Source organism: Rhamphochromis sp. 'chilingali' (assembly GCF_963969265.1).
Source record: "Rhamphochromis sp. 'chilingali' genome assembly, chromosome: 9".
Classification (NCBI taxonomy): Eukaryota; Metazoa; Chordata; class Actinopteri; order Cichliformes; family Cichlidae; genus Rhamphochromis; species Rhamphochromis sp. 'chilingali'.
Genome location: NC_137936.1, coordinates 10,360,791 through 10,384,491, shown reverse-complemented (window position 1 = coordinate 10,384,491; position 23,701 = coordinate 10,360,791). Strand labels below are relative to the sequence as shown.

General features: G+C 45.6%; 1 protein-coding gene across 1 annotated transcript; it reads left to right on the top strand.

Moving 5' to 3' along the window:
- Positions 1-1,150: 1,150 nt before the first annotated feature.
- Positions 1,151-14,484, top strand: LOC308402937 (dysbindin). Its single transcript, XM_080892107.1, has 4 exons — positions 1,151-1,407; positions 13,370-13,522; positions 13,613-13,756; positions 13,831-14,484. The coding sequence occupies exons 1-4, from the start codon at positions 1,365-1,367 to the stop codon at positions 14,085-14,087; spliced, it is 597 nt and encodes a 198-aa protein (XP_080748233.1). The 5' UTR covers positions 1,151-1,364; the 3' UTR covers positions 14,088-14,484.
- The last annotated feature ends 9,217 nt before the right edge of the window (positions 14,485-23,701 follow it).

Genomic DNA, 23,701 nt, shown 5'->3' with positions numbered 1-23,701 from the left:
AAATCGCCAATGACTCCCACTACTTCCCAACTGCTACATCTACAGCTTGTATTTACAGTTTCAGTTTAGCGCTTGGCACAGACACCAAGTGTGACTTTCAGTAGTGAAAGTTTCCATGCTTGTGCACAGGGAGTTAGAGGTTTGCAGTTTTCACAAATGTCATGCCTTTGCACGATTCACACATGACTGAAATATCTTTTTTTGTTTTTGTTTAAATATATCTGTTTGTTATCTACCTATGCAGACCAGACATATGTTTATATATTTTTTCTTTTGATAATGTTCTCGTTTGTTTGTTTGCTTTCTGTGGATGATCAGCAAGTCGGCTTCTATTGTGCTGATTCTTGTTGTACAGATTCTTGCAATGACTCACATCAGTATCTTTTCCTGCTTGCATCTGAAACCAGACACTGTTTAAAAGCCACTTTCAAGTGCGATGCTGTGTTTTGGAAAAAAAAAGAGAGGGGGGGGGGGGGGGGGGGGGGGGGAGGCAGTGATGTAATGCTGCTCGAAGCCTCTGCATGCAAATATTGTATAATCAGCAAGTCCTGCTTAGAGAACATGGAACTGACGCCTCTTGGCCACTAGACGGTGCTCAGGACACACAAACGATCAGACATAGTGCTGGGTGATGGTTTTCTCTCACACTGCTACCTGTCCTTTTTTTGCCACTTGAAAACTATAATTATTATTATCATCACCATTCTTCTTTTTATTATTATCATCCTCATAATTATCATCATTATTAAGTTTAAAAAGTATTACTGATAGAGAACAAAATATTCTTTCTAAAGCGTTGAATTTGTCCATAAAAACAGTTATTAAGGAACTTTTTGTAACTCTCCCTCTGACTCTTAAGGTGAAGCAGTCAGGTTTAAATAAATAAATAAAATAAAATAAAAGCGCGACAGGGAACAAGAGGCAGACAGGGAGGAGGCGAGGGGGAGGGAGGGGGTGTAAGAGGACCAAAAATAACAAAAGGCATGAGCCTGTCTCTCCTCGGTATTTTCCACTCCGTTACATAAAAATCCCTCCTTCCCGCTTCTCAATAAGCCTCCTCGCTCTCTCCGTCTCTGCCAGCTCCTCCTTCCGCCCTGTCATTGGTCAGCTGGTCGTCCTAACAAAGCCGCTGTCTTGATCTCGTCCAAGTGGTTCTCAGAGTCCACTGGGGGAGGAAGGAGGAAGTGAGCGGCAGGGTGGCAGCAGTCCCGCATCAGTCACTTCGGAGCAGTCTGAGTGAGAACTGAAGAGGTGGGAGATGCTCCCCTGGCTCTGTCTGTGCTGAACTGTCACAAGGCTGACCAGCCACCGCATACCCGTCATCCTCAGCGCCTCAACCTGTTTCTGACAACTTTCCAGTTAACATGAGCTCCTCGTCAGCCAACCTGCACAACAAACGCCTACCCTGTAAGTGCTTTTATTATTTATTCTCTTATTCTTTGCAGAACATCAGCTTTCAGGTCAGGTGGTAATATTTTGACCAGAGGTTTGCTCCAGTAACACGTTTTTTTTTATTTTTAGATACAAAAATGCAGGGCATGAGAGAAAAAAGGGTTCCTCTCCATATTTGGTAGGCTTGCTTGTCTCTTGTGCTTTTCCCAGATTTGTTGGTTATGTGATGTGCCGCCAGGTCTTTAAAAGTCCATCTTTTAATCTAGATTTGTAAATAAGAAATTAAAGTATCATCATAAATTGATTTAGAGCTCTCTTACCATTGTGTGTGTGTGTGTGTGTGTGTGTGTGTGTGTGTGTGTGTGTGTGTGTGTGTGTGTGTGTCAGATATAATAGGAAAGCTTGTGGGATAGGTCTGGCTATGGGTTAAGTATCTGCTGTTGTGATGCTGTCCGAAGTGACTTGTCCAAGTGCTGTGCCAGCCAAAAATCAGTCAGGAATGTTGAATCATCACCCTGAGTAATGGTCCACTAATACCAAAAGAATAGGTCGCACTCTATGCACAAGAACAGGGATGCATTCCCACACACAAACACACACACACACACACACACTGAGGCAGCCTTGGATTGGGGCCACCACACAGCCCCGGACAAAGATCTCTTATTTCTAATGGGATTGCGCCTGCAGATCTCATCAGAGTTGACTCACTGCCACAGAGTCTGCAGCTTGTTTCACGGACACACCAACCCAGATAGGATCCGAAATTGAATTAGTCCCAAAGAGATCAGTGATTTCACGAGGCTAAAAAGGATCAGGGCCGTAACTCCAGAGAAGACGTCTCCCATCTGTTGCTCTGACCCGGCCCCGCTTTATCACATTCTGATTTTTCTTTTTCTTTTTTTTTTTGTGGGTTGTGCTGTGAAGTGAGGGATTGACCAGCTGTTGAGAGCATGCTGCAGACAGAAATGTGGAGGCTGAAAAAGGAAATTGTTTCTATACTCCATGTTTCATAGCTCGGTCCCCTTGGGCACGACCCAGATAAGATGGAGGAGGTTGATGCTCTTTAATAAGCAAATTAGAGGAGTAAAAACGAAATCCTTATCATGTACTGTGTGTTTCATTAATTGTTTACTCTCTGAGGGATTCAAACAGTACGCACACCTGTCTCTGCTTTGCTGCCCTGCTATCTAATGGAGCTTAGCATCTAAGCTAGAAGGGAAAGTGGCACTACACTGAACAACCTCTATTATGCAGAAAATTGTTGACAGCTACAATTAAATGTTTACGTATGAGAGCACTGTTGAATATCACGTATATGGCTGGGGATGCTAACCTGCCTAGAGTGATGGAATTGAGATTGGGACATGTTTACACATCTCTGTGATAGCGTTTCATAATGACCAGCTGGTGAGTCTATAGGGAAATGCTCTCTGTCTATTCCAGTGTAGTAGCAGAACTCACTGACACACTTTATAGCCGTGGCCCTAGAATCACCTTATTTCACACTTCAGAATCTATGTCCACATAAATGGGTTTAATAATAACTTTCTGCTGGCTGCTCTCGTAGGTCACTGGGACCAAACTGACTTGAGTTTGGTTTAATTATTGCTTAAGTCTGGATCGCACTGATAAATCGAGGCTAATGCACCAATAAGAGCGTTTCCTTTTTTCAAGATTCAGACGCTACAAAGCGAGGCACTCGTAATACCGTGTTATTATTCTCAAATAAGACTCATTGCTCACTAATGTGAGAAGAGCTCTCATGTTGCGAATACACTGATTATTCTGCTGCAAACAATGCTTCTTGGCATGTCGGTGCTTTAAGCTAATTGAATGTTTTTGAGTGTTAGCGCGTGATTATACAAAACACGGATGTCTGAACGGTTCCCATTAATTTAGCGTAAGCCCCGTAGCCCTGAGGATACAGACCAGCGCCGTTAATTAGTTCTCCAACAAATCCATCTCCTTACTTTTCAGCTCAACAGCATTTTGTGTATCCCTCCAGGGTTCAGAGCCACTCACACAACAACAGCAACAGTTTGTCACTGAGAGAAAACAAATTCACACCAAAAGAAAATTAAAGTGGATCTGATGGCCTTTTATGGTATGAGATGGTTCTCAGAAAATATCACACAGAGAAGGTGACATTCACATCACTGCTTTGGTTCAGCCCCCAGGCCCACTGGTTAGATTAGCCAAGCTAGTTATTAGTAGTTATCAGCCCACATTCTTACATATCCATATATAAAGCTGATGTACAACTATAGAAAACATTACAGCATCAGATTATTCAGTATACAGTGCTAATTGCTTTTGGCACACTTGATCCTTTGTGCACCTTTTTGCTAGCGAGAGGCATCCTGATGTCATCCTGAGGACATTAGTTAAAAAACAAAGGGGGTGTTTTCGGTCAGCAACAAAGACTGAGCTTTCCTTAAGATGGCATGATGATACAGCTTATCTAACGAAGTTTGTTGTCGACCAGTGATTTTTTTCCGGCCGGTCTGACACTCCTGTTCAGTTTGTTCCTGTTTGCCAAACCAGACTGGTTACCATACCAGACTGAGAGATTGAACACAAAACTGAGTTTGAATTTCCCTAATGGTTTACTGTGTAATGGCCATGTTTTTGTAGTTTCCTGACATTCTATTGACTGTTTAATCCACAAATTAAGAACCACAGCATAAAATAAATGAATCGCTCAGTCCTTATCCTTGCTTTAAACACTGACTGTTTGCTAACTGCGCTGCCTCAAATGACAACATTTGCTACTGGATGTCAGCTAAGATTTTAGCATCTGAAGAATGAGATGTTTCCTCCGATAGGTGGTGGATTCCAAATTGCTGCTTTTCTTTTCTATTCACAAGGGGCCGATGGAGCCACATGTTTTGATTTGGCAGCTTTTTACACCAGATGGTGTTTCCAATGCAAACCCCCCCCCCCCCCCCCCCCCCCCCCCCCCCCCCCCCCCCCCCCCCCGGGGATTTGTACCTCCTCCTGGTCTCAAACACGGGATCTTTCACGTGTTAAGTGTGTGTTAATCACTAAAATATGGTGGTGGACTCCAAATACAGAGCAAAAACACTGTGAATATTGGACTTAGTCATTGATATATAAAAAGACAAGGCACAATAGGACGACACCTCTGTGACGTGTTTCTCCCATTCCACCAAACCACAAAATTGCCATCAGACAGCGTCAGTTCTAACGATTATTTTTCCTTTTTGGAATATGCTCTGTAAAATCCCAGCCGTTTTTGAAGCAGTCAGACAAGCCCATCTCGTATATCTCGTAACCATATTCAAAGTAGCTTGAATCATCTTTTCTTCCCAGTCTGTTGCTTAAACTTGAGCAGATCCTCCTGACCATGTCCGTACGCCTAAATGCTTTGACTTTCTGTCATGTGATTTGCTGATTAATTATTGGCATTAGTGAGCATCAGTATAGCTGTCAGTGTTGGTGTTCGGCCTCATGCCAAAGATAATCAGAGCGGTGCTGACAGTAAGGACAACAGAAGACCTCAAGTGTGATATCGCTTTCAGCTCTTCAAGTGCCATTTCTTAAATAATACTATGTAACGACAGATGAGACCTATTTAAAAAATATTTGGCTCCCAACATGCGCCCTCAGTCAGTGTCAGTGGTTCTGGACAGCAGTGGTTTTCAGGCTATCACTTCTGTGAGATGAGTGTCTGGTTCTTCCCATGTCCTGGGTAAGATTTCCCAAAGCTGGTGGGAGATGTCACCCACGGCTTGGTTGAAGTGCAGTAGACCAGGAAATCTCTCCAAAGCTGTTTCCTTTCCAGGCTCCAGATAAAGGAGCCAAAAGTCTACATGATGTAAATCAGCACTTGCGTGAATGCCTTTTGTGCAGCTTTTGTCTGCAAAGGGTTAAAGCTTAAATACTAAAATAGTGAGAAAACTTGCATGAATTCTTTAACAAGTGTGCAAAAAAGGCAATGATTGGATCCGTACAGCAGTTGGTGCTCAGTACATCAAGATAACGCCGCACTGACTTTTTTCATAGTTTATACAGAAACTGCAGGCCACCCTGTCTGAGTCTCAACAAACAGACGAGCCGTGTCTGAGAGACTGTTTGGTTTAACCAAACATTCTTACAATTCTCCCGGCTGAGATGAAAATTGCTTCAAACCTTCCTCACAAAAATGAGGAGAGGCGGTGAGACTTTACAAGAAGAAAAGAGAGTAGTGTTAAGGTGACTGAAAGAAGAAGCGTCGCTCAATGTTTTAATAAAGACAGAAAAAGAGTTCAGGATGACGATGATGATGTACCCAAAATATTTCAGAGCGTGCCTACAGATTTAATTATCAGATTTTTAAAAAGTGTCTGTTTTCTGAGCTCAGCTATGTTGCCGTGCCCTGATTCAGGCTGTTGACAGTCACTCTACATACACTTTGCCTCTAACAAGCGGAACAAACTCATTAATACTGTTTACTTCAGTGTAAGACCGTGTAATTTGCCGCTGCACTCAACAGAGATTTGTGCATTATTGACTGGTTGGGTTAAGTAATTGAACACTGTGTTGTTCATCAAGAGTGATTTTGAATAAGAGGATTTGTAAATGTTCTGGGTACATCAGTACTTTGTCATCCGCTGAAGCCCATTGTGTCGATCAGAACTCGCGGCAGTCTGCTGGTGGACGTATGGAGGGCAGTGGGTCAGGGCACTGACCTACAAACAGTCCTATTGTGGGTTTACAAAAAAGGGGAAGGAAGGAGAGGGTTAACACTGATGTCATTGTTGGTGGATGGTGCTGGACACTGTTTTGTCCTGGGATGAAGACACACTCATGCACCCAGCAGACATGCAAACACACATCAACAACACTTATAAATAATTCACTGCTCTTGCATCTGGAGTCTAATAAATGTCACTTTCTTGTAGGAGGAAAAAGAAAACCGTGTGAAAAACCCAAAATAATTTGAGAGGTAAAGCAGACACTGCACAGCCTCCGTGTTGTTGTTCTCCATTTTGGTTGTTGTTCCACTTCAGTTCAAGGCACTTTTGGAAGGAAAGTGCAATGTTTTCATAAACCGCAGCGATTCACACTTTGCTGGGACCACCAGTATGCTCTGATCAGGATAAGAAGAAGCACAACGAGATGTTTTTAATGTTAGTTGTATACTTGTGTTGTAATTTCAGACTGCTTCACTGCTCTCACTGTTAGGGTAAATCTACCTGTAGCCAGCCACTGAGTCACCATTAATTACCACAGACACTGATCCACTAATGACCAGCTCTGCACTGTGAACAACCCACTGATGCTGTTAAGATTACTGCTCTGTCGGAAGAGACTATCAGTAAAAATAACAACTAATGAGCCCAGCTATTACTTCCTGTGTCTCTTCATCTCTACAAACCGAACTCTTGCTTTAACTTACTTTTATCTACCCCTTTCCATCATATAACACATTTTTCTTTAGACAGCCCACTTCTCAGTTTTAGCCTTTCAGCCTCCCTGACCTTTTCTCCCTCTCGCTTTCTGCCTTCTTTATGTGTTTACATCCTCTGCTTCTGCTCCCTCGCTCTTTCTCTCTTGTCGCAGTCGGGAACCGGTCCATGTGAAATAAAATCTCTCTCCTCTGATAAGCTAAAGTGTGTCTGGGTGGAAAAGGCAGCCAGTCTTTAAGTGTTGCCTCAGACCAAACAAGTGTTACCTCACATCTGTCCCACGGTTTAGAAGTACATGGTCGTCACCCCTCTCGGTTGTAGATAAACTACAATTGCACAGTGTGTTTGAGGGAGGCAGAAACGGAGCCAAGAGCTGTTATTTGAATTCTTTTGCTTTTCTACTGCAGTCTGCTACTTTCATTTAAGGAGCCAGAGGGCTGAGGGTAGGTACCACCGCTAGAGCCATTTAAATGGCAATATTACAAGCTGTTTGTAAAAGGAAAACGCTTCTCAGAAAAAAAGCCTCAGCTTGGCTGAATGGAATCAATCCAAGTGTTTGGCAAACTGCTCTATAATCAAAGCAGAAGAGGAAAATGTGGTTCTCTCCTGCTTTCTGTTTAGCTGCTGTTTACTGAAAAGTTGTAGCTCGTGCTGCTCCTACAACTGGATTGTCTCGGGAGGCCTGTTTCCTCTGCTCTGACCTTCCCCTGCCTGTGAGCTCACATTTTCATTTAGAACAGTGATGGGCTAATGGCAGCCTCCAGGCGACAGCGAACCCTCCTATCCCTTCATTTAGCCTCCAGATCAATGTGTTGCCTCTACTATTTGTGCAGTAAACTGCCATTACAAAGTCCTGTCCTTGAGAACATCACAGGGGAACGAGGCACGTGGCATGCAGATGCTAAATAGATACAAAGATTGACCCGATTTTCTTTTTTCTTTATGCATTTATGCACTCGCATAGTGCCCTGTTTTGTTCAGTTTGTCGAGTAGAACAAAGTAGAGCATACTCTGGATGTGTTTTGTTGAGTCTGCTTCATTAGGATATAATAACACATTTTTTTCCTCGGAAGTCTAACAAAACTTTATGCAGGTACTTGAGTCCTTACAGTTGCATCTTTTTTTCCTAGCTTTCTGATGACAGTTTTTCATTGGCTTTATAAGATGAATTAGCCTAATTTCTAAAGTGATTTCCTGTAAGTGGAATCATGTCTAAGGAGTACAGGCCCGCCCCATTCTCTTACATTGCTGCTTTTGTCTGAATTTGAATGGACTCTTTCTCCCACTGCCGCCTGAGCGGAGGATCTGAGTTTGTGTTTATGTGGGAAGCCAGAGCAGTACACGGACATGTCCAGCACGCTCCCTCTTTCTTCATCCTTCTGTCTGTTCCAGTCATTCTGCATGCCCAGCTGGTCTTGAGCCCTGGTCTATGACCTTTTCTTCCTCAAGTCCCAGGGCACTGACAGGAAGGAAGGAGGGGGGTGACTGGAAGGACAGAGGGGAGAGACATGAGGAGAGAAACAGAAAGAATGGTATACTGGACAACGATGGAGAAAGGAAAACTGAACCGAATTCTTAAAGTAATAGTATCACTTCCAAGAAGAGAGAAAAAAAAAAAAAAAAAGTAATAGTATGGCTTAAAGAAAGAAATTGAGATAGAACAGGATTTTAAAAAAGCCATACAGTAAGATAGGAGGAAGGAGCAAAGAAGAGATCAAAATAGGCAGAAAAAAATCAGAAATGCCACCGAAGGATGAGAAAAGGAAATAAATGACAGTTTAATGCATGTTGCCTCATTCAGCAGCAGGAACTTCAAACATATTGTGGTACAGAGGGAGAAGTAATTAATTGATCCCGTACTGAATTTGTACGTTTCTTCATCATTTGGATCATTTGGAAATTGAAGGAATCTAAAATCACCATCAAGCATACTTGGTCTGGCGATCTATGCAAGATCTTACCACACAGGGTGATCATATTCATGAGGAAGGTGGTGGATCAAAACTACAGGAGGAGCTTGTTAATGATCTCGACTTGCTGTGTTTGCATGAAGAGAAATGCAGAGTAGAGGTGGGAACATTATGCTCTGGGGCTGTTTTTCTAATAAGGGTACAAGACAACTTCATTGTATTGAGGGGCCGATGGATGCAGCCACCTGCTATAAAATCTTGGATGAGAAGCTCTTTCTCTCAGCTAGAACACTGAAGATGGGTCTTTCAGCATGACAGTGATCCACCAAGCCAACAATTGCTAAAGACGAATCACATTAAAGTCATGTAGTGGTCTAGCCAGTCTTCAAACCTCAGTCCTGTAGAGAATCTGTGGAGGGAGCTGAAGCTTTCTTTCAGTTTCTGCAGCCAAGAAACTGAAAGAATTTGGAGAGTTTCTATAAAGGGTGTGGCTCTAATACATATTTCACTCGATGACATGCAAATTAATTTATAGCTGTTATATAATGTGTTTTGGTTTGTTTCTCTTTTCCCCCCCTAAATGTTTATGTTGATATTCTGTCTCTCTCCATTAAAATAAAACTACCATAAAAATTAGAGAACAAATAATTATTTCCTCCCGCATATGAAACTAAATACTTTGGCTTGTGAATGAATTGATGAATTAGACTTGATATGTAACCTGGACACCATGGCCATGGTTTTCTTTCGAGGATTTCCCTGTGTGAGTATTTGCAGAGGTCACTAGGTCATCTGCGGCTACCGAAGCCCACTGATCAAGGTTACCCAGCAGGAAAAAGAACCAGGAGGAGTGAAGCAAAATCAATGTGGGGATATACATCTGTAGCTAACCTTTAGCTCTCCATGTGCCTCAGCCTTTAAGTAGAAACAATCAATGCTGTGATCAATCAGTGCTTAACAGAGTAGGAAAAAAACCTCCAGGATAGGCAGTTTGCTTAAACCTGTTGCCTGTCATGGAAAGTGAAATTTTGTCCCAGCCTCCAAAGATGCTGTTTATTTTCTGTAAGCTCTCATTATCGTTCAGCCAGCACAAATCAAGTGTTTCATCCCACATGATGTCCTCAGCCGGTCACATTAAATAAGGGTCTCTTTTTACACACACACATATCAGACAAGCAGTGCCTAATTGTGACAGACATCTTGCTTCGTCAGCTCAGCTCCCTTTGCTTTCCTTAAGGCTCTGAGGACAAAGGCATTCCTGATTGTGCAACAGTGCAGTGCGAAGAGAGCATCACAGACCCACGACCTCAAACGTCTCTATGAAGACAGAAATGCTGGAAAGGCAAAACGCTGCAAGAGTGACTGATGCGCCGATGTGAAAAAAAAAAAGTTTTGAAAGCTTCAGGAAAGAGGTGTCGTGTCTGTACCAGCTGTACTAACTATAATAATAAAAATAATGCCCATACATTCTTTTTCACCTGTCCAATTCAGGGTTGCAGATCACCAGAATGATCATTATTGTTTACTGGCCCTGGATGAACTTTCCAAAGTTTAAGGAAATGATCATCATTGGGTTCTCCTTCTCACGTCAGGCTCTTGGTCAGTGGGGTTTTGGATGTTTGAACAAATTCTCACCTTCTGAAAAACATTAATAAGGCATAAAAACTTAACTGATCTCTTGATGTAAAAGTAAAAATGAGATGAATGCTCGTTCCAAACACCTGTGCTAATGTTGTTAGCTTTCTGTTGCCAGTTTGTTTAGAAATTTTTTCAGGCTGTGGAGAGTCCTTTCTTTATTTCTGGGTTCTGTGTCTACACCCACACACCGTAGGTGCTGTCAGCATCACTCTGCGGTTTGAATGGTCTTCTTCCTGTTTTCCAAAGCTGTCTGCCTGTCTGATCCCAAAGCCAAGCCCGGCCACTGTACCCAGGAGGGACTCTATCAAAGAGGGCCAGAGACGAGCTGCAGTGACAGGCTCGTGTCGTTCTGCCACCACAGATGTGACTCATGGGGGGCACTGCGCTGAGACAGCACTCCAAAGAAGGCAACCTGTTGCTGCTTTTAGGCTTGTGCTGCAGTTTGGGGATTTAAAGTGATTATGCAACAAGTCTTTATAGTTCATAATGAGGACATTTTTGGCAAAGATAGTCTCCTCACATTGCCAGAGAAAGATTTTTTAAAAAATTTTTTTTTTTTACCCCTTTTCCTGGTAAACATCCTGAGAACATTGTCTTTCTGTTCTCCATCACTTGCCTGTGTAATTATAGAGCTGCTGTGACTGCTGATCTCAACAAAGACCAGCTAATCTTCACATTACTTCCAGTTTGGACATGGCTTGAAAGCCTCATCCAATTAGCTCAATCCCCTGCCTGCAAGTTGTAAGAGCTCCTCAAAATTCAGACACTGCTCTAATGATTACAACATACTACTGTATGCACGCTGAGAGTAAGTGATGACACGTAGAACACATGCTTTCATCTTTTCTCTCTGAGTCTAGTAGGAGGAAAAGGAGTAACAATCTCATAAGTATCTGTGGCCAGGTGAAATGTTCCCCTCAGTCTTCTGTTGGCTCCAAATGCATATTTAGCATCCAAACATGTGACCGGTGTCCATCGTCTCATCCAGCTCTTTCCTGGTGTTTAGAAATGCTAAATGACTTTCATCTTAATTGCCTCTGCATTTTTTTTGTTTTGTTTTGTTTGTAGAATATCTGACTAGTGTTGTTGAATAATGGGGGTTTCCAATACCGGTTCTAAGTGAATAGCGCACTGCGCATCCACACAGTAAAAAATGTCTAACACAGCACCAGGTCTCCACCCCTGGAGTCAAGCTGCTTGGATGTGACGTCTGCTCAGCTACACAGTCAATCACGAATCCAGAGTCTTTACTAAGCATCGAACATTTTTGGTCTGTTTTTCTGTTACAGTATATAGTGTATATAGTATAGTATATAGTGATCGATTACTTAGACACAACCAAGATATCTACACGCCTCTACACGCTCATTTCAGCTTTTTTTTTTTTTTTTTTGTTTGTTTTTTTTGTGTAATATATTTTTTCCTTCGAAGTCATGCGTTCTGATACTTACACTATTCCTTCCTTTCTTTCTTCCTTGTTTCCTTCCTTCCTTCCTTCCTTCCTTCCTTCCTTCCTTCCTTCCTTCCTTCCTTCCTTCCAGGGTTTTCGCCCCTCCTCCTCCTGACAGCTTTAGATATATTACATACTAAAAACTCTATATATAGAGAGATATAGATCTTTATACAGAAATAGATAGCTATAGTAGCAATCACTTTAACATTACATCAGGTTGGTGGGCTATGATGATAAACTGAAGCTACTTAAGGGCTTCTGCTTACATTTGACTAGTAAATATCAAGTTAATAAAGTTGATAAAGGATTTCAAATGTTCCACAGCTTGCTTCTAAACTTAGTTTGATCAAAGAGTAGGGCTGCCACTTTGATTTTTTTTTCTTTATAACAGAAACTGATAAAATGATATGAATCACTGCTTTAAACAGAATCTAGTTTGCTGTACTTTTAGATTTTCATTTGGCTGTAATATACGATTCATCTAAAAGAACATAAATAAAGTTTCTGCTAAAGTAGATACAGTTAGCATGCTAAAAATGGTATATAAAAAGCACATCTTTATTCAAATGAGACATGTTTGAGTATTGGACTTTGGCTCAGAGTATGTTGACTGTTTGATCCCAGGCCTCTCCACATGTATAGCAGCTCTGCCACCTTTTAGTGACTGTGTGAAGCACAAAGCTTAAACCGGTGTTGTTCTTGCACCATTAACTTAAAACAGAACTACAGACATTATACAGATTATATATGGGAGATCTATTTTGCATCATTCTTTCCTTATGAACAACATTCATACTAGTTTCACATTCTTAATTTCTTCATTTTCATGAATAAATCTTAGAATTAAGGTGTGTAATCTGAGACATAAAATCTTAAACAGGAGGTAATGAAAAATTCTGCTAATTTCTTCCCTTTCCAATCAGCACAGATTAATTGTATAGTTTTTTATTGTATAGTTACTTTCATTGGGGTTTCTTGTACCTTTGTAACAGATAATCTAACTATTGAAAGTTGAAAGACAGAAATCCTTCTGCTTCACAGTTCACGTGTGGATTAATGTCTCCACCTACTGGCTACCAACATTGACCCCTGAGTACATGTATAATGGCTCTCAAGCTAAACAATCCTTAGCTTGAGATGGTCTTACTGACCACCACATGCACCATCAGAGTGAAAGAACTAGTTTGTGAACTCCACCCTGCTGTGGTGGAGGCCTCAACTGGCCCAGCCTCCAAATGACAGGTGGCTGTAGCTCAGGAGGTGGAGCTGGTCTACTAATTGGAAGGTTGGTGGTTTGAGTCTGCATGCCAAATATCTTTGGGCAAGATGCTAACCACAAGTTGCTCTCTGATTCATCCATTGAAGTATGAATGTGTATGAATGTTAGATAGAAAGCACTTCTGCATAGAAATAGTGTTTGTATCATTGTATGAATGGGCGTGTTGTATAAAGTGCTTTGAATGCTCTGGGAGAGTAGAAAAGCGCTCTATAAATCCAGGGATGTGGTGAAAACTTCAGCTGAGCTGGTGTCTGAGTTCCTCTTCTTCTCTTGTGATTGCCAGCGGAGAGCGAGCGCAGTCAGCGGCTCCCAGATGTGGACGCAGCACAGCAGCTCAAGCTGAGAGAGAGACAGCGTTTCTTTGAGGAGGTCTTCCAGCACGATGTGGACGTCTACCTTTCCTCGGCACACCTTTGTATCAAAGATTACAGAAGACGTGAGTTGAACTGTTGGTGTTTATGCATGAAAATGTGCCATATAAATGCACAATAGTATTTTCATACTGTTGTTTCTCTTCTTACTGCAGCTCCTATTGGCAGCATCTCTTCTATGGAGGTGAATGTGGACTTGTTGGATCAAATGGAGCTGATTGACATCTCTGACCAGGAGGGTTTGGATGTCTTTTTCAGTTCCGTAGGAGAAGAAGGAATGCTGACTTCCCCGCTGCCAGGTAAAGAACAGAACCTTAATAAATGCACAGCGGCACAGCTGCATCGCTAACAGTGTTTTTCTCTGACGTCCTAGGAAATAACAACCACAATGAGGAAGCAATCAGTAATGGACTGTTTCGACATGTCCTTGAAAGTCTTGACGCCAAGTCCCGCATGTCCTCCACATCTTCAAATTCTTCCTCTGACAGCCAGACCATGAATGTCAACGGGGAAGACACTCCTGTTGTTGGGTCAGACAGCGAGGAAACGCACACCAATACAGTCAAGCGCAGAGCCATGTCCGCAAAGACAGAGGAGGGGAAAAGTCCGAATTCAGCTTCGTCTTCATAGATTACACCCTCTCCTTAGTAGATCTCTGCCTGCAACACAGATGTTAACACCTGAGCGAAGAGCGGACTTTGACTTGAGTTATTGAAACAGACGTTTGGGTCTTTCTTCCATATAACTATCTTTGATCACTATTTACAACCTTCCTGTTTGATCAGTTAAGCTTAGGGTTGTTGGGACTATTAACTGTAAAGATGGAGACTTTTCTTTTTAACCTCACAGATGGCTGATTAAATTTGTACAGTATTAACACAAAGCAGGGAAGTAAAGCAATAACTGAAACAAAAATATTTGGATAAAGTATGACCTGTGTTCATTTGGTAATGTTTTTTAAAGTTCTGGTATTGAAGTCAAAACTTTGTCCTCTCACAACAAATTAAAAGTTTTAACAATAAAGGAAGAGAGAAAAAAACCTTTTGTGTGCTTGTAACTAAGTATCAAACAGTGCTTCCGTCTGGTTGTTTCGCTTCCTGGGCCTAACATTTTGTGCAAAAGTCTCGAGCCACCACTCATATTCTTTTTTTTGTTGTTCTTTGGTTTATTCATTTTTTTTTTTTTTCACCCATTTTCAGTCCAGTCCTTGTAATAGAACATTTTCAGAGGAATGTTGTGCCTACAAATAACAGACAACTCAGCAGAGAACCCATTTTAAAACACATCTTTAGACACTTTGTTTCTATGAAAAATTTCCTATGAAAAATGCCAAACTTAATAGTTTTACAGACATAAAATTTTATTTTGACATTCCCAAATTTTGTATGTCTTGAAATGGTGTGCAATGTGTTCGTTATAAAAAACAAACAACTGGAGGAAAAATGAAGTGGCAGGCCTAAAACTCTATCTACAGCTGATGAACAGTATCAAAAGGTTGTCCTGAAGAAATATGGGGAAAAAAATCCAGCAGTGGCCTGATACATCTACTGTTCACCAGTGCCCCATCAGACCTGGTCTCAGTGGAGGCGTGCCTCTGGGTCATTGTTCTGTGGAGCACATACATTTGTGAAAGCATTCCTTTCAAGCAATATGATGACAAAACCTGTTGCGCTGTCATTGTATTTCACAGCATCCACTCATGAGGAATTCAGAAGGGAAAATCTCTCCAATACAGGAAACTCTGGGAACCAGGTTGCATATGCATAAGCTGGAATCCTCTGATATTCATTGAGTATGACAGCACCCACCAGGAAGAACACCAGATCTTTTTACCCAAAATCTACTTTTAGTTTACAAGAGTAAGCTTTTTCTATATTATTATAAGGAAATCTTTTGTGAGATTTGCAAGAAATCTTCTGCCGCTCACACAAAGTCTTAAAACCCACATGGAGTCAGTTAGGTGCACTGGTATAATCTTTACATGCATCAGACAGTGCTCAAAGTAAGGATATCAACCAAAGAGGAAATATATCTACTCATTTGTAAAATGTTCAGTATTCCTGACATATTAAGAAAAGGGTCTTGTAATTGATTAATTAAACATTCAGCGTTCCTCTCTGGTCTGGGTCATTAGACCAGAGTGAGGCACTGAGTCAAAGGTTTTCTTGTAGTCAATCCAGGCGGTGCACAGGTTGGTCAGTCTGGTCTTCTAATCAAAGTCAAGTGCTGAGCCATGTCCCCAAATACAGAGGGAGGGGAAAAGTCAGAATTCAGCTTTGTCTCTTTCCTCAGTAGATCTCTGTCTGCAACACAGATGTAAACACCTGAGTGAGGCGTGGACTGTGAGAGCGAAGAGTGAGAGTTACTGGGGCTCTCTTCCATATAGTTTTTTGATTCGACCTCACAGGTGGGTGATTAAATTGTATACAGTATTAACACAGTGTAGGGCAGTATATTAATAACAAAAACAACAACAACAAACCGAGCACTCGGAGAATGCAACTCCCCTGAAAGACGTCGTATACTCAAACTTTGATGTTTATGATGTTTTTTAATACAACATGCTGATGTCAGCCTGCTTTTATTATTATAATATGATGACAGTCTGTTATTATTGTGACATCGTAGGACATCATATTGAAAAAATAAAAAAATGATGAAATCTTTTTTTCCAAGGTCAACTTGGACCTCGGGTGCTAACAATAAGATAAGATACCTTTATTAGTCCCACAAGGGGAAATTTGAAGGTCACAATGGCAATCAAGGTCTAGTATGTTGTTGTGTAGTTTGAAGACAATCTGTAGAAAATTGAGGGTAAGTTGTTATTGAAATATATATTTGGTGTGACCTTGACCTTAATCTGATTTCACCTAAATTAAATCAGCTCGAGATGTTATTGGTATCTACCCCCCCAAAAAGGAAAGAAAAAAAGCTCTCTTGAGTAGGCAATCACAATAAAGCGGTTCATTTTAATTTGCAGATTCAAGTTGCTCTTCATACTGGCGGGTCAGGGCTGTTCAGGGTTCTGTTTGTACAGTTATGTTTTGTTTATGTTGCCATAGCGACGGGTGACGCCCTCCCGCTGCAACGGTGTGTCCTTCCGGGGTCAGAGGGCGCCCTGTGTGTTGTTGTTGTTGTTGCCGCGCTGAGCAGTTATCTAGCGGCAGTGTTTTCTGCAAATGTTAATAAACGGCTGTGCTCCCTGGCTAGCTCACGGGAAGCAAGACCAAACGATACCTCCGTCTCCTCCTTGTCTGAGCTCGCCACATTGGTGTCAGAAGTAGGATAGCTCACCCTCGCCGTAATGGAGAGAGACATTCAGAGGCTGGAGCAAGCCGTCGAGGAGAACATTCCCCACTTGGGAAACTGGCGATGGAAGAGAGAGGATGTGAGCGGCCATGTAAGTCCCCCGACGGGTCCCGATGGCGCGAGCGCACCGCGGCGGTGGCCCGTCGCGACAGATGCTAGGGCAATGCTTCATGGGCTACCTCTGTCGACCCACACGCCGAGCCCCCAACCGCGAGCAGTTATGCCTACCACGCCAGTTAAGGTACCGAAATACAACGGGCTAACCCCGTTAGAGCCCTACCTCTCACAAGTGCGGCTAGCCGCCAGACATAGTGGCTGGAGCGAAGAGGAGACTGCTACACACCTAGCGCTAGCATTAGAGGGAGATGCACTGCAGATACTCCTTGACCTAGCCCCGGCAGAGCAGCATGAGCTCCAGGCCCTCACCGCGGCACTCGAGAGGCGATTTGGGCAGCGGCACTCCACTGATCAGAGCAGAGAGCAGCTAACCAACCGGAGCCGTCGACCGGGGGAGAGCCTGGGCACTTTTGCAGCAGACGTGTTGCTGTATGCTCGTCGTGGCTACCCGGAGTTTCCAGCAGCAGCCCGTAAGGAGCTTAGCTTGCATGCTTTTCTGCGAGGACTTTTCCCAGAGCGACTACGCCAACACGTCCGCCTGGCCATGCCTCAGACCCTCCGTGAGGTGCTCCTTGAGGCTGAAAGGGCCGGGCCGGTGCTCACCTCGCGACCTAACCAGCAGGTGCCCCCCGAAACTACCCCCAAATCAGAGCCGCAGACTGCGACGGGGAGGGGGAGGTCGCTGAGATGTCCCAGCTGCAACCCTCGGTGCCCCTGAGGCGTCCTCGTCGACCGACCGACCGCTGCTACCGGTGTGATGAGCCTGGCCACGTGACGCGTGACTGCCCAGCACCAGCCCCGAAGACCGGAACTACGCAGCCTCAGGGAAACGAGGAGGGAGCAGTGTAGCGAGGAGACCACCACTCCAGCTTCCTGCCCCCCTCCAAGGACGATGCACAGTGGTGGGCCGAGTTGGGCACCTCAAGGGACTCTACCTGAGCTGCTGTGTTGAGGACCAGCCATGCCAGGCCCTGGTGGACACGGGGTCTACCATTTCCCTGATACGACCTGGCGTGCTCCCTGAAACATCTGGGCCACTGGTAAAGGTTTGGTTGCCCACAGACACCCAGCTGATGACAGTGACGGTGGAGAAAACTGTTATGCGGGGGAAGAAACCGTTGCGGATCCGAGTGAAGGATCTAGAGCTGGTGCACGACTTCTGGCTCGCCGACATTCAAGACCAGTGCATCATTGGCCTGGATCTGCTGAGCCGCTCGGGGGCCTGCGTCGACACCGCGAAGCTGGCTATCACTCTTGGCGCAGAGACTTTTGCCCTCCAGCGCGGCCAAAAGCAGGGAGCGGGGACCAGATGAGACAGGCGTCGGGCAGCTGCCGCTCAGCAGATTTCGGATGCCGGTGGCTCTGGGTCATCTCCACTCGCCTCAGCCTCAGCCTCTCAGCCCGACAAACCTCCCTCGACCGAGACCATCGAGGCTGTTGATGACCTTTGGCAGCGCAGCAGCGTAGGCCTCAACGTCGACCAGCGCCAGCGGTTGAGGTGCCTCCTGGACGAGAATGTGGACATCTTTGCCGCCAGTGACAAAGACTGTAGGCAGACGAGTCTGGTCCAGCACACCATCGACACCGGCTCTGCTCAGCCCATCTGTCTGCTCCCACACCGGCTGCCCCTCTCAAAACGGCAGGTAGCGGAAGAGAAGATCCGTGAGATGGCTGCGGCTGGGGTGATTGAGCCGTCCAATAGCCCATGGGCGGCACCCGTGGTTCTGGTGGGGAAGAAGGATGGCAGCCCGAGGTTCTGCGTGGACTTTCGCCGTCTCAATGTAGTCACCAAGAAGGACTCGTACCCGCTGGCGCGGATCGACGAGGCCCTAGATTACGTTACCGGCTCCAGTTGGTTCAGCTCCCTCGCCCTACGCAGCGCTTACTGGCAGGTGGAGCTAGCCCCCGACGCAAGGCCTAAGACTGCATTCACCATTGGACAGGGGCTGTGGCAGTTCAGGGTCATGCCATTTGGGCTCTGCAATGCGCCAGCGACGTTTGAGAGGCTGATGGAGAGGGTGCTCGTGGATATCCCTTGTAGCCACTGCGTTGTGTACCTGGATGACCTGTTGGTGCACAGTGGCGACTTCGACAGTGCACTGTCTCACCTGAGCGAGGTCTTGAGTGCCATCCGACGAGCTGGGCTGCGGCTCAACCCCGCGAAATGCCGGCTGTTGGCGAGAGAGACCACGTTCTTGGGCCATGTGATCAGCGCTCGAGGTGTCGCCACTGACCCCGCAAAAGTGGCTGCGGTCCGGGACTGGCCGACTCCCTCGAACGTCCAAGAACTGCGGAGCTTCCTGGGCCTAGCCTCCTACTATCGTCGGTTCATCAAGGGGTTTGCGACGATGGCCAGCCCCCTCCCACCGCCTGACTGACAAGGGATAGCTGTTTGGCTGGGGGGAGGCCTGTGCTGCGGCTTTTGCACAGCTGAAGGAGGCCCTCACCAGAGCCCCAGTCCTAGCCTACCCCGACGCCCGGCAACCTTTCATTGTGGACACTGATGCTAGCAATGTAGGAGTCGGGGCGGTCCTATCCCAGCAGGACGAGGCTGGAGAACGGGTGGTGGCGTACTTCAGTCGTGCCTTGGGGCGAGCCGAGAGGAACTACTGCGTGACCCGGCGGGAGCTGCTCGCCGTAGTGCTAGCGGTGCGGCACTTCCAGCCATATCTGCATGGCTGCCGGTTCCTCCTGCGCAGTGACCATGCATCTCTGACTTGGCTCCTGAACTTCAAACACCCAGAAGGGCAGTTGGCCCGCTGGCTGGAGGTCCTTCAGGGCTATGACTTCGAGATCCAGCATCGGGCTGGCTGTCGACGGGATGTGAAACTTCATGTGCACTGCTGTGACACCTGCACGGCACAGAAGGGCCCAACTCAACGCTTCACTGACCCCCTTCAGCAGTACCTGGTGGGGGCCCCAATGGAAAGAGTGGGAATGGACGTCCTAGGGCCTTTCCCCGTCACACAGTCAGGGAACCGGTATGTGTTGGTGGCTATGGACTATTTCACGAAGTGGCCAGAGGCCTACGCGGTGCCGGACCAGAGCGCAACGACGACGGCCAAGAAGCTGGTGGAGGAGATGTTCGCCCGTTTTGGGGTCCCGGCTGAGCTCCACAGTGACCAGGGGCGTAACTTCGAATCGAAGGTCTTCGGGGAGATCTGCCGGCGACTGGAGGTGGAGAAGACAAGAACCACACCGCTCCACCCACAAAGCGATGGCTTGGTTGAGCGCTTCAACCGCACGCTGGCCACCCAGCTCGCCATTCTCACCAGCCGCCACCAGCGGGACTGGGACCGACATCTGCCCCTGGTCCTTTGGTCGTATCAGACTGCGGTGCAGGAGTCCAGCCAGTGCACACCTGCCGTTCTGATGTTTGGACGGGAGCTCCGGACGCCTGTGGATCTGGTGTTCGGGTCCCCCCCCGAGCCGGAGATTGATGGTGGGCCAGAGATGGACTACTACAGGAGGCTGAGGGAGCGGCTGCAGGTGGTTCATGACTACACCCGCCAGGCCCAGGCCAGCGCCGGAGTATGACAGAAAAGAGCCTACGACATCAAGTGCCGAGGGGGGGTTTTCATGCCTGGCGACAAGGTTTGAGTGTACTGCCCGGGTCGCAAGAGAGGAGTGTCCCCCAAACTCTGCAGTCACTGGCAAGGGCCGGCGGAGGTCGTGGAGCAGCTAACAGACGTGGTGTACCGTATCCGCATTCCGGGCCCGGGGCGCATGGTGGTGTTGCACCGGGACCGGCTCTCACCATACCGACCACTCGCTCCGGCAGACGCCGGGGCAGGGGATGATGGTGGCACCCCATGTTCTGACCCGAGTGACTTTTCCCCCGCCGGTCGTGACCGGCCGGTGCGCCAAAAGAAGGCACCTTGACATTTGCAGGACTTTGTGTGGGGTAATGGGGTTGTCGGGGACGACTGACCCCTTAGGTGGGGGCTATGTAGTGGGTCAGGGCTGTTCAGGGTTCTGTTTGTACAGTTATGTTTTGTTTATGTTGCCATAGCGACGGGTGACGCCCTCTCGCTGTGACGGTGTGTCCTTCCGGGGTCAGAGGGCGCCCTGTGTGTTGTTGTTGTTGTTGTTGCCGCCGCGCTGAGCAGTTATCTAGCGGCAGTGTTTTCTGCAAACGTTAATAAACGGCTGTGCTCCCTGGCTAGCTCACGGGAAGCAAGACCAAACGATACCTCCGTCTCCTCCTTGTCTGAGCTCGCCACAATACTTTTGGCCACCAGATGCCACCAAAGAGCACTGTGTTTACAAGCTTTGAATAACGAACCCTTTTTCAGTACAGGTTTCTGGACTGGTAATTTGCTGTCCTGGGCATTAGTCTGGTGGGCTGATGCACTTTCGGGCTAATGGGTGAATTAATGGGCCGGTGCATAACAGCCCATTCATTTTCATTGTCGACACTGTGTTGTCCAATCACATCTCTTCACAGCCGGGACTTCCGCTACCTTCACTGTACTGAGTAACCCAATGTCTAACTGTCAGCTATCCCTGAAGCGGGGGCGGGATGATACTAAACTGCAGTTCCCTATAAGAGTTCAGTGTCTGTGTCTTGCACCACCAAACTGAAGTTGTGAGAATTGTTTCAGAATTGGCCGCAGACAAGTTTGGACTTCTGTTGCTGTGCCAAGGACTGAGTGTTTTGTTTCTGAACCAGCCAGTGTTCTCGATGTTTGTTTGGAATATGACTTTGAAATTCAAATACTGACAAGAAAATGTTTGAACTGAATAAGTTCAGTTCAGTTGTGTTTCCTTGACAGCATGCCTGAATGTTGTGCCTGTTGCTTCTGGGCAAGTTATGACGTCCAATAGTTTTGTTTCAAAGGAAGACAAAGTCAAAGTTTTTGTTTCTAACCTATGTTTTTGTAGAAAATTAGAGTATTGGGGATTGACTGCTCCTGATATGGCACTGTCTTCAGTCACAGATAATGTAAAGAGTATTCAGAGATGGTCTTTCCCTTTTCATGGAAATTGCCTCCTTGACTCCCCACTCAAACCAGCATTCCTTCCTGTCCAGGATGTGTTCATCCTCATCACTGAAAGAGTGTCCAGTGGCCTGCATAGATGTAAATAGACTTCAGAGTCCTGGCCTGACGAGTTAGCTCTTCTGTGTTGTGCCATCCGCTTAGCCAGAGGTTGTTTGGTTTCCTCAATGTATACATCATGGCAATCCTCCTGCCACTCAAGAGCATGCACTACATTACTCTGTTTGTGTCGGGTGACCTTGGGGTGGACCAATTTTTGGCGCAGCATGTTTTGGGGTTTAAAAGCCACAGAGACGTGGTGTTTAGAAGAAATCCATCTCAGCTGTTCCGATACTCCTGACACATACGGGATCACTAAGAGTTTTTGCTTAGGCAGCAGTTGTCCTTCTCTCCTGGATTGGCTGGAGCTTTCTTTGGGCACCTTCCCAGCTCTCACAAAAGTCCAACTGGGATAACCACATTTACTCAGGGCCCTCCTGATGTGATGTTCTTCTGCTTACCTGGCCGCTGTTTCTGTGGGGATGGTGTTTGCTTTGTGTTGTAGCATCCTGATTACGCCCAGTTTATGTTCCGGTGGATGATAAGAGTCAAACCATAATTACTGATACGTACGGTACACATCAACTTTTTATTGTCCCCGATTGCTGATGGAAATCTTACAATCTAAGAAGGCTTACCTGCCACTTTTCTTATCTTCCCTGGTGAATTTGATGTCTTGGTCTACTGAGTTAATGTGATTAATGATCAAATCTCAGGCACGAAATTTGATTTTTGACCAGGTTTCATCCACATACTTGAACCAATGACTTGGTGGTGTTCCAGGCTAGGATAACAAAGTCCTCCTTTCCACTTCTTCCATGCACAAGTTGGCTACAATTTTTTGGGATTTACTTACCTGGATGATTGAGCATGCATCAAGACAGCAATGTGAAGAACTTTCTCCCTTTGACTGAAACCTTGTCTGGGGCCTATCCGGAGACTGAGCTGGCAGTCTCCGCCAACTCTGGGCCTCTGAAGGCTTCCACTCCTGCTTTAGCTGGGGGCTGGCCACCAGAACTTCTCCATCACCATCACTGGTCTCGCTCCCAGTCATACCATGTCTCCACTGCTGGTCACATGGCTGGCGTCCTGAACAGTTTAGTCTCTGCCACTGGTCAATCTTCCCCGGCCCTAGGGTTAAGCCCTGTCTGCCACATGGACTTGACTTTTTGTCTGCCACGTGGAGTTGAAGAAACAGACATGGGAACAGGACGGACTCAGGAGACAAAACACACTAACACAACGAAGACACACAGAGGGCGAGGGAGCGACACACACTGAGATGAAGACAAAGGCACAAAGGAAACCTAATGGACAAGAGAACAAGAGAACCAGAAATTACAACTAAACTCAGAACATAAGGAAAAACATGAGCATAGAAGTCCAGTGTCTTTCCTGTTTTATTTTGACAGTCCCTCATCCTGTGTTCAGTTTCGCTTCCCTCATCTTGATATGTCTATTCATTCTATCTATGTTCCCATGTGTCTCTACTTTCCTTAATCCCCCTCATGTGTATTTATGGTGTCAGTTTCCCTTTGTCTCTTGTCAGTTTGTCTGCTTTTCTCGTTTCACTTTGCAGGTTTCATGTTCAGGTCTGCTTTTGGGTCCTCACCACAAATGGCACACAATCTTCCTGTGACACCGACATGTCAGCTGTCAGGGCTGCAGCTACTTTGGCTACTTTGACCATGAGCCACTCCTAATAGCAAAAGTGTAGCTTTTAATTATCAGATTAGTTCTTAGTTGCACTGCATCCCTTAAGTAATAGGAAAAGAAATT